This window comes from Chrysoperla carnea, chromosome 1 (assembly GCF_905475395.1).
Source record: "Chrysoperla carnea chromosome 1, inChrCarn1.1, whole genome shotgun sequence".
NCBI lineage: Eukaryota > Metazoa > Arthropoda > Insecta > Neuroptera > Chrysopidae > Chrysoperla > Chrysoperla carnea.
The window spans coordinates 116,427,325-116,437,708 of record NC_058337.1 but is presented as its reverse complement, the minus strand read 5'-3'; the positions used below and the strand labels follow the sequence as shown (position 1 = coordinate 116,437,708).

General features: G+C 28.6%; 1 protein-coding gene across 1 annotated transcript; it reads left to right on the top strand.

Moving 5' to 3' along the window:
- Nucleotides 1-886: 886 nt before the first annotated feature.
- On the top strand, nucleotides 887-5,923 carry LOC123296920 (putative aminopeptidase W07G4.4). The gene is made up of 5 exons (XM_044878629.1): nucleotides 887-1,044; nucleotides 1,195-1,582; nucleotides 2,900-3,145; nucleotides 4,242-4,676; nucleotides 5,300-5,923. The coding sequence occupies exons 1-5, from the start codon at nucleotides 1,037-1,039 to the stop codon at nucleotides 5,768-5,770; spliced, it is 1,548 nt and encodes a 515-aa protein (XP_044734564.1). The 5' UTR covers nucleotides 887-1,036; the 3' UTR covers nucleotides 5,771-5,923.
- The last annotated feature ends 4,461 nt before the right edge of the window (nucleotides 5,924-10,384 follow it).

Below are 10,384 nucleotides of genomic sequence, written 5' to 3'. Positions count from 1 at the left end.
ATTATTCATATTTTAATGATTCATGTAAAATCATAGCAGACCCCTCTACATTTTTTTAAATGAACATTCCCAGTCTGACAGTGACAGGTAAGCAGGATTGTCTTTAGATGTTGGAAAGTTTTTAACAAAAAATAAATAATAATAATTTGATGAAATGGTATTAGCTTTACGTGAATGGAGTACCTCGTAGTTCAGTTATTACCATTTCAAAGCTGTACCATAATGACAACAAAAAGCGCTTGTACAAGTATTGCGGCTCCTTGTAAACGAATAACGATAAAAACTGAAAAATTTTTGTGCAACATTTTTTTCATTCCACATGAAACATGGCTAACTACTGGTAGAAGGCTTTAATTCAATTGTTTGAAAAAAACTAAACGGAGAATGACTTTTGAAGAAATATATCAATCGGAGTTCATTTAAACTGTGCACTTTGTCTAGTAGTGGTTTCGAATTAAATTTTTAGTTTTCATTTAAACCATTAAAACTTGTCTTAAATATTTTCATTTAACTTTCATTTCCACCAATGGCTGGTGTCATCTTCATACATTCCTCGTTACAGTACCAGTAAAGACATTGGCAAAAAATGTCTAACGTAAGTAAGAATTTTCGAGCAATGATTTTTATTTAAAATGACATTTCTTGATATATAATACAGCCCTGTTCGAGTACAGTAGCACACTATTATTTCTATGGCTGAATAAATTGATATTATTATGTTGTGATATTACCGACCATTTTGCTTTTTTTTCGTTTAAAATACAATAATTTCATTATTGATGATAATTAAAAATAAAATTATCAAATTTTTCTAGAGAAATGAATACTCTCTATTCAAAGTGAGCTAAAACTTTAAACTTGTTGTTTATCATAATTGAAGCTTAAATATATTATCTCTTATCACAAACAAAGTATAAATGCGGTATAAAACTCACAAACACCGTGCTGAAGTGCTCAGTAGTGCTGATAGCTTTGTCATATTGGAAACAAAGCTATTACATAGAACAAAAGGCATTGTTGATTACGTGTAGTTAAAATGGCAAGGTAGGGCTTTTTATTTATTATTTAATTTAATTTTACTTATTTAATTTAAAGAAAAATCAGCCATTTTTCTGTGAAACTCAATCACGTGGAAATAAACTCTCATGCACGTAAATGAAACTCTTATAAATTTCTTTTCATTTGTTCTTATAGTAATTTAAGATTTGCCATTGAACGAGTACAAAACTTTGCCCAAACTGCATACAATGGAGTTGTATTGATAACATCGCCATCGACAAAAATTCCATCTGTTTTTCAATCTGCGATAAGTGCAGCTGCATCCTTAGATAAAAATTTTGAAAAGGAAGTGACAATTTTACCGGTGGATAATATTGCTGGCGGACGGTTAATTCATGCATCTACAGGGAAGATTGATCCTGATTATGATGATGTTCGTATTTTTAAAGATACGGCTTATAAAGCAATTAAACGTGCACTGTCAGCAGGCGTTACTAAACCAATAATTGTTGTTGATAAATATGAACCATTTAAGAATTGTGAACTTGTCACTTTGTTAGGAGCTTTAGAAGCACTTTATGTGGTAAGTATCATCCAATTATTGTATTTGAAATTAAATTTTCACGTTTCCTTAAGTAAAACAATCAATTTTTTAACAATATGACAAAAAAATGGATATGCACTTTTATTTATTTATTTTTAATTCAATGTAATTCTAATATTAGCATTCAGAACTATTTAAAAAAATAAATACAAATGATTGAAGTAATTGCTTTGAACTTGAAATATGTAATAGTGAACGCCCCCCATGAGTCACATGGGATATATTTGTTTATGATAATTTATTAATTTATATACATTTTTTATAAGATAAATTGCTCTTTTTACAATAAACAATAAAAATTTTCCCTGAAAATATTTTAAAAGATAAATTTCTTCCTAGGAACTTGTTGTAACACCCATTAGAATTTCTTTTATAAAAATATCTATAAAATAAAAAAACTTTTAACGGAAAGAAAACCGACTTCAAAAGAAAAACTTTTCCAAAACAAAATTAAAATGCACTAAAAAGTAAAAAAATAATGATAATATAATGTAGTTAAAATTATTGTTATTTTTGGAGTCGGTGTCAGCCAAGCTAATGTAGCAAACTCTTCTGTCAGAGTTGTTTCCTTGGCTGACACCGACTCCAAAAATAACAATAATTTTAACTACATTATTTTTTTACTTTTTAGTGCATTTTAATTTGTTTTGGAAAAGTTTTTCTTTTGAAGTCGGTTTTCTTTTTGTTAAAAGTTTTTTTTATTTTGCGATTTTTAGTGAAGTTGAAGTGCACTAACTAATTTATCACTAAAAAAGAATCATCGAAATCGGTTGGCGTGATATTGAGTTATTCGTCCTCTTGTCGTGCATACTTAATGCAAATTTAAAACTTTTATGATTTTCTCATAGATACTGTTATCAGAACTCGACCAAAATAAAATGGGATCACACGGGAAGCACTAGCTTTCAAAGAGATAAAGAATTATCAAAATCGGTTCACCTAGTCGAAAGTTCTGAGGTAACAAACATAAAAAAAAAATACAGTCGAATTCATAACCTCCCCTCGTTTTTTTTGAAGTCGGTTAATGAGTTCCTTATTTACATTACTTACGATAAAATCAACAAATTATTCGAATTTAAAATTATTTTTTAATTGCCGAATAATTTTCGTAAATTAATGAATATAATGTGTACTCAATTAATAAAATAGGAAAAAAACCATTCAATATAATTAATTACAACAGTTAATTTTAATTATAATTTATTTCTTTTCTAAGTAATATACTTAAATTGTAGCTTGTAGGAAAATAAAAGAAATTGGATTTTTCTGCTAATTATGTCATTGAATATTTTACAGCCGTTGGAAGTGCGAGAAGATGTACCTTCCAAAGCAAAAAAAGTTGACGCCTTAGGGGTATACTCATCAAATCCCAGCATTGATGAAATAATAACGTTGGCTAAAAATTTAGAATCTGGATTGATTGTTGCTAGGGATATTGGTGGATCTGATCCAGAACGCATGGCTCCACCAAAAGTTCAAGAATATGTTGAAAATGAATTTAATTCATCAAATATTTCCATTGATGTAGTTTCCGATAGTAAAGTAAGTATTTTCGACATGATTTACAATAAGGAAAGCTGTTGTTTGCAATAGATAGGTCTGGCAGTGCTTAGTATTATTTTGTAATAATATTTTATGAAAAATACACGGCGGACCATTTATCAAAAAATGATCTCAACGAAAAATTCATGTTCTAACATCAGATTTGACCTAGTTCTTCGGTTTGCTTTAATAGACAATTTAGATCATAAATGGTAAGAGATAGAATAACACTTTAAATTAAAAAGTTGATCCTCATAAAAAAAATTTAAAAACTTTTTTTCGAAAATCGTTAGCTTATGTAATACGCTTAATGTTTACCGATAATTGTAGTTCAAATTCATGGACACAGACGAATGCCCCCTATTGACCCTTGATAACTTTTGAATAAAGCATTTTTCCGTAGTTATAGCGTATTTTCTTTTGATTAAATGCAATAATGACATTTTTTTAAGTCGCATTTTCTCGCGAAAGCTAACGTTTTTCGAAAAAATGTTTTGCACAAAAATTGTTAGTTTTACGAGGATAAACTTTCTAATTTAAAGTGTTATTCTATGTCTTACCGTTTAGGATCTAAATTGGCTATCAAAGAAACCCGAAGAACTAGGTCAAATCTGATATCAGAACATGATGTCCTCCATCGAATTCTACAATTTTTGTTGAGGTCATTTTTAATAGGTGGCACCTCTGGCAAGATATTCAAATGCATAGTCCACCATATAAATCAAACATTAGAATTTAAGTAAAAAAATTCGCCCTATTTTTAGTTACTTATACCTGGGAGCTCCGGGCTCTTGAACTAATAAATTTCTTATTTAAATCAATCGAAGAAAATCTAGAATTGGATTGAAAATTAAAATTATTCGTTCTAATTCATTCCTATTCGGATTACAAAAATTTTGAATTCTTATTGGATTGAATATAATATTCTTCTGATACACAATTTTCGAATGGGTTCCAATCAGTAATCGATTGGAGCTTTCTACAAAGAACACGACTGACTAGCTTTCTTAAATTGTGAATTAAAATGAATGTCCTCCCTAGTAGTTTATAGAATGGTCTCTGATATTGAATACTAATTTGATTGTTTATTTTCTAGGAGCTTAAAGCTAAGTTTCCATTATTCCAAGCCGTAAACCGATGTGCCGAACACGTAGAGCGCCACAAAGGTCGTATTATCTTTTTAACATATAATCCTAGCAATGATGGCGACATTCCGAAAAAAAATTATTACTTAGTCGGCAAAGGTGTTACATATGACACCGGTGGTGTTGATATTAAAGCCGGAGGTGTTATGCAAGGAATGTCACGTGATAAATGTGGTGCAGCTGCTGTAGCTGGATTTATGAAAGTAGTATCACTGTTAGCACCTAGAAATGTGAAAATTGTAGGAATTATGTGTATGGTACGAAATAGTGTTGGATCTGATGCATACGTCTCAGATGAGATAATAACAGCTCGATCTGGTGCACGTGTTCGAATTGGTAATACAGATGCGGAAGGTCGTATGGCTATGGCCGATTCTTTATGTTACGTAAGTACTTTCTTTTCATTAATTTGAAAAACCTTGAAACGATAGTTTGCTAGGGATTTATAAATTTTATGGGTTGATGAGGTTTTGTCATGTTATTTACAAGTATCGATAGTTTTTAAAATGAACAGTTTTTGAAATGTTTGACGTAAGTGTCTCATCTGCTATTTTCATATGAGATAGATTCGAGTATTTTCAAGTTTCATGGAAGTAATTGAGTTGCACGTTCGGATATTTTCGAGTAATTTCTGTTTATAAAGTGATCTATAAAAAAATTACTGGAATATATTATTTATACGTTAAATTCGATACATCGAGCAAAAAAAGGCGATGCCAGATGCCCTGCATTCGCCGGCAGCAATATCAACCGTAGTTGCGGGTAAAAGCTATCTTATTTTAGGTTTTAATCGCTTATAGCTTCTACCTCATTATTTCCTTATCGAGGTGCTTTGGCCAATAAACTTTAAATATTTGAAAAAGTTTTGATCACCATTTTAAAGATTTTCTTTAATCAAATTATCCACAACTTGACAGAAGGCTATTTTGTTATACTATTCTGTACGATCCTGTATTTAACGTTTCTTTCCAAGTCTAGCTAGTTCTAATTAAGCAATTTTTTTTTACAGGTAAAAGAATTAGCTGAAAAATCCCCACAAAATACTCATTTATATACCATTGCAACATTGACAGGTCATGCTATACGTGCTATGGGTAAGGGATACAGTATTGTTCTTGATAATGGTCCAGCACGAAAACAAGGACACGATTCTCGATTATCACAAATAGGTGTAGAAATTGCAGATCCATTTGAAATTTCTACTTTACGTAAAGAAGATATTCAATTCCATGAAGCAAAATCGGAAGGGGATGATATAATACAAGCTAATAATTTACCATCTACTATGACAGCGCGTGGGCATCAAGGTCCTGGTGGTTTCTTACTTTTAGCATCTGGTTTGGTTAACAATGGTAGTGGTTCTGAGAAACCAATTGCTTACAGCCATTTAGATATTGCTGCATCAGGTGGCTTTTTACCAGAAAATGCAACAGGCGCACCTATTTTAGCGCTAGTTTCAGCTTTATTATTGAATAATTAATACTTTTTTTTTTCTTTAAAAAGGGGGGGAGGAATGGCGTGATTTATTATTATTGTACTTATATTGTATGAGGGTTTACAAAGGTTATTATTATTGCAAAAGCCTTTTTTTTATAATTTTTAGGTTTTTTTGAATAAATTGTTATTATATATTTAGACAGTCTTTATTATATTCCTTTTTGTCCATTTGTTAATGTGTTTTTTCTATTTCTTGCGTTAAAATTACGACTTCAACAAATTCCTAGACAATCTCCTCAATACGTAGGGAAATTTGGACACAAATAAATACAAAAAAGATATTCATTTGCCGATGGGGAAAACGATTTCTTGGATCGATTTCAGATAAAATCTTGAAAAATATGTCTCAAAATCAAATGGTCACTGGTGTGGTAATCAAAAATTATCACCGTTATTTTATTCAGCAAATTATAGCTACTAAATTGAGAATCATGAGAAACTCGACAGTTTTTTGTAGGCAAGGGGTGTCTTTTAGTTGTCCTAAATACCTTCACTTTAATTTGTTTTGAAACTTACTTTTACTTATTTCTAAATTTTTGTTGATTACCTACCTACTTTTTTTCTAATATCAACTGAAATATTTCTGTAAAAATTAAATTTTTATTTTTCAAGGAAATGCTATCAAAAATTATTTTATGCATTTTTTGAACTTCAGGAAAAAAGGATCGATTTAATGATAAAAAAATATGAATAAATTTGAATATATAATTTATTTTTACGTTAAAATTTTTTTCGAGTTTCCCTAATTGTTAATTTATTTCCCAAATTTACTTATTTTATATGCATCCTATTATAATTATTTAATTAAACATCACTACTATAATTTATTATAATTAATAATTGTAATAAGTATTCTAAATAATTTCAATTTGTTTTTTTTTTTTTTTTTTTTTTTACAATACATAGAATTTTTTATACAATTATTATTATTTTTTATTAAATTACTAATTGAACTTAATTATAAGTTTTTAAATAATTTTAAAATTAATATAACATATATATTATATTGTTTTATCTACTGCCTGATATTACACCATAAAATACGAATTTTCCGAAAATTGACCAGTACATAAAATTCTCTGTTGACCATCGATTTCTACAATCAGTTTTTCAGCGCATTCGTTCTTTTAAAAAATGTTAGAATATGTATTTATTGGTTTCGAACTACTAATTTTTAAAAAGCTTCAAAAAATTTAGTATTACGTTACATTTATAAGCCTTACTCATGTTTTACGTTGATGCAGGGAGTGGGGATGAAACTATATTTTATTTATGGTGGGGATAAATCGTTTTATAAAGTTATGAATACTTTTTGTGAACTTGAACTGATATATGGGCGTACCTAGCTTTTAGGGGGTATGGAAAAACTGTTTTTTTCGACCTTAAAGGGCGAATCAGAAGTTTTGGTCGATACATTTCACAGTATTTTTCTACAAACATATACTTAACCAACTAAGTATTTGCTAAGTTCAGGAGGGTAGTTTTCCGTTTTTGTCGCTCATCCGCACGTCTATGACCCGGGATCATAGTGCTTGCTACCTTAGTCTAAAGTTGACAGGGTAAATCGTGTTTGAAAATGTTATACATAAATAATATTAAAATGTGTTCTTATGATTTTAGTTAATCAGAGAATTCCAAAATCACTGTAAGAGGAATTCCAAGCAGGGGCGTAGTATCAATGATACGGGGCCCTCGAGCTAATTTTACCCAATGTGTATTTGATATTACATTGAAAATAGACTTTATATTAATGAAAGTTTAAAATAAATCTAATGGTGACAAAAAATTGTTCTCATTAGAACAAATGAACTTTTTCTTTGGAAAATTCGCATTTGATGGTGTTAAATTCATACAGCTTATTTTATTGCTTAATTTTTTTCAGATTAAATTTTTTGTTTTTTCTTTTTACAAAGGAAAATGATATGTTGATTAAGTTTTTTTCTTCGTTATTAAATCTAATGTTTTTTTTTCATTTACTTAATTTCTTTAAATTTATTTTTTTATAATAAATTGGTCCTATTCTCTTCATTTTTTAATAAATATAATTTTAATAAAAAAATCATTAGCTAAATTTATTATGATAAATATTGTAATTTCACTATTTTATTTGGCTTAATTTAAAGAACTGTTTTTGGTAGCAGTTATCAGTGAAATTATGCGGAATATTTCGAAAACGATTCAATCGTTACGATTGCACAAGATTTTTTTTAAAGGTATATTGTGAACTATTGCCACACCCTCTGTGATTGAATCAAACAAGCTATCAGACATCTTAGTCGGTAATGTAGGTAAAAAGAAATATTTGTGTATGGAAATAAACATTTATATGAATGTGTGGGCAATGATAAATATGTATGTGTGTAAAAACTTTTTAAAAATATGTTTCTTATTTTCAGTATTTGAAAAGAAGGTCAGTTTTGACCGTCAAAATTATTCCATGAGGCTATTGTAAGAGAAACAAAGACATAGAAGACAGCTATAATTTCCACTTTCAATTTCAGGAAACGTAAACGCGAAAAAAATTTTCCTTTGAGATATGTGGTGAAAAACTGATCCATTTCTAGGGCAACATTCCTTAAGTCTGTTTAGCATGTAACGATCTGATGATATAATTTTTTTAAATTACATTTGGTTAGTTTTTTCATTTTTTTATTGCAAAGGAGAGTAACGTAACGACCTGGTAATTTTTGTTTCTTGTTGTTCTTATACGAGATCAATTAGATCTATGGTTACCATCTCGCATATATTAGGTACTTTAGTTACGCTAATAACTATATGAAATTACCAATTCCTGGTTTTCAAGATTGAATCAAGTGGATTTTAAACTTCAATCAAGTTGTTTTCATTCCTGTTAATTATTTATCATCATCATATGCAGGAACAACTCACTTCCGCTGGATGCAGCCATTGGAGCTAAAATTTTTGAAAAATATAACTTTGATCCAAAAACAATTCTCTTCGATATATAACGATAAATCGTATAAATGTTACGGCAAAGAAAATTCATGAACTATATTTATTTACGAAATACAATTTGTGTTTTCTTTTTTTAAATTATACAAAGTTTTAAGAGTTAATTTTTTATGTTGAAATTTAATTTTGTTAAGCGATATTTCTTTTCCATTATTTTACAAATGTTAAAAGTAATTTGTAAAATATTTAATAATATAATCAAATAAATTTGAGTATAAAAACATCTTTTTTTCCGTTTATTTAAATATAATTAAAGTCATTTATTTAGCTAAGAATTCCATAAATGTTTATACTAAATTAGTTGCTGGTAGCATTTAAGAAAGTGTACCATGTATAGGTGTTTTTTTATTTTATTCCTCAAAGTTTCGACTTAGACTAGAAGTGCACGTTCTTCGATTTCTTGAACGTTGGTTTTAACACAGGTTGTGTTAAGGATGTTTAGGGAAGTATATCAAAATGCTACAAAAGGAATAAAATGTTGGTAGAATGCTCGTCGGTTAATAAACTACTGTAATCGGTTAATAAACTACACTCAATAGATTACATTTATTACAATTACCGTAAATTATATAATTTGAACTCTATAGAAATGAGTTTGAACGGTTTATTTACATTCACTAAACGGTTGTTGAGGAAAAATAGAAAATAAATCGAAAATCTGCTTTTTGCAGCTATAGTATATTTGGTTAACAGAGTCGATCTCTATCGCATATGTATATTTTAGTACTTTTATCTCCGATTGTAGGCTCCAAACACCCTTAAATACAGTTAATAATTTAATAGCATAAAGTTCGGTGAAACAGCGCACTTCAATTTCGACGCACACTCTATATTTAACACCACCCCAGCATTAATAGTGGGTTATTATTGTAACATATTGTGGGACATACGATACAATGTGCACAAGCTCACTTTAGGAATGTACTCTAAAGTGTATCAACCGAATCTCATAAGCTGCAAAATTAAGCATATGTTATTACCAGCTATCGAGATTTTGTATAAACATCTATGAACAAATGTTATTATTTCAAAAATATTGCTAATAAAATATTTACTATTCATTTAATTTTTATTTTTTTAAAAAGTTAATCAGTTATTTAATTATGAATAATAAAATTAAATTTTTTATTTAGATATAGGTGTCACATTTCTTTATAAATTTTTTATCAAAAAATTTTATGAAAAATTTGCAATAAGCAAAATTAATGATTACAATATCTATTATTTTTTTAATATACAAATTTTAATTTAAAAACCAAATTCTTTTACCTATTATTTGCAATTAAACATTTAATAAACATTTTAATTAATTTCATACAACACATGATGTTGAGAATGTCATTTCATATTACAAAGAAAATTCCGTATAATTTTGAAAGAATAAAATTTTTATATCAAAAAGATTAAAAACATTCAGTGAAACTGTACTTTTTAAAGAAGTGGTCTTTTAGCATATCTCATGACCAAAATTTTTTAGAATTTTTTTCAATTATTTCCTTAAATTCAGGGGTCTCGAACTTTTTGAACGTATATCTGGCTTTTATGTGTTTTTACAGAATTGATTATGTCGTTTAATTAAAGCAAATCGGGAACGACTTTGTAAATGTTTGTGGGAAAATGCAGT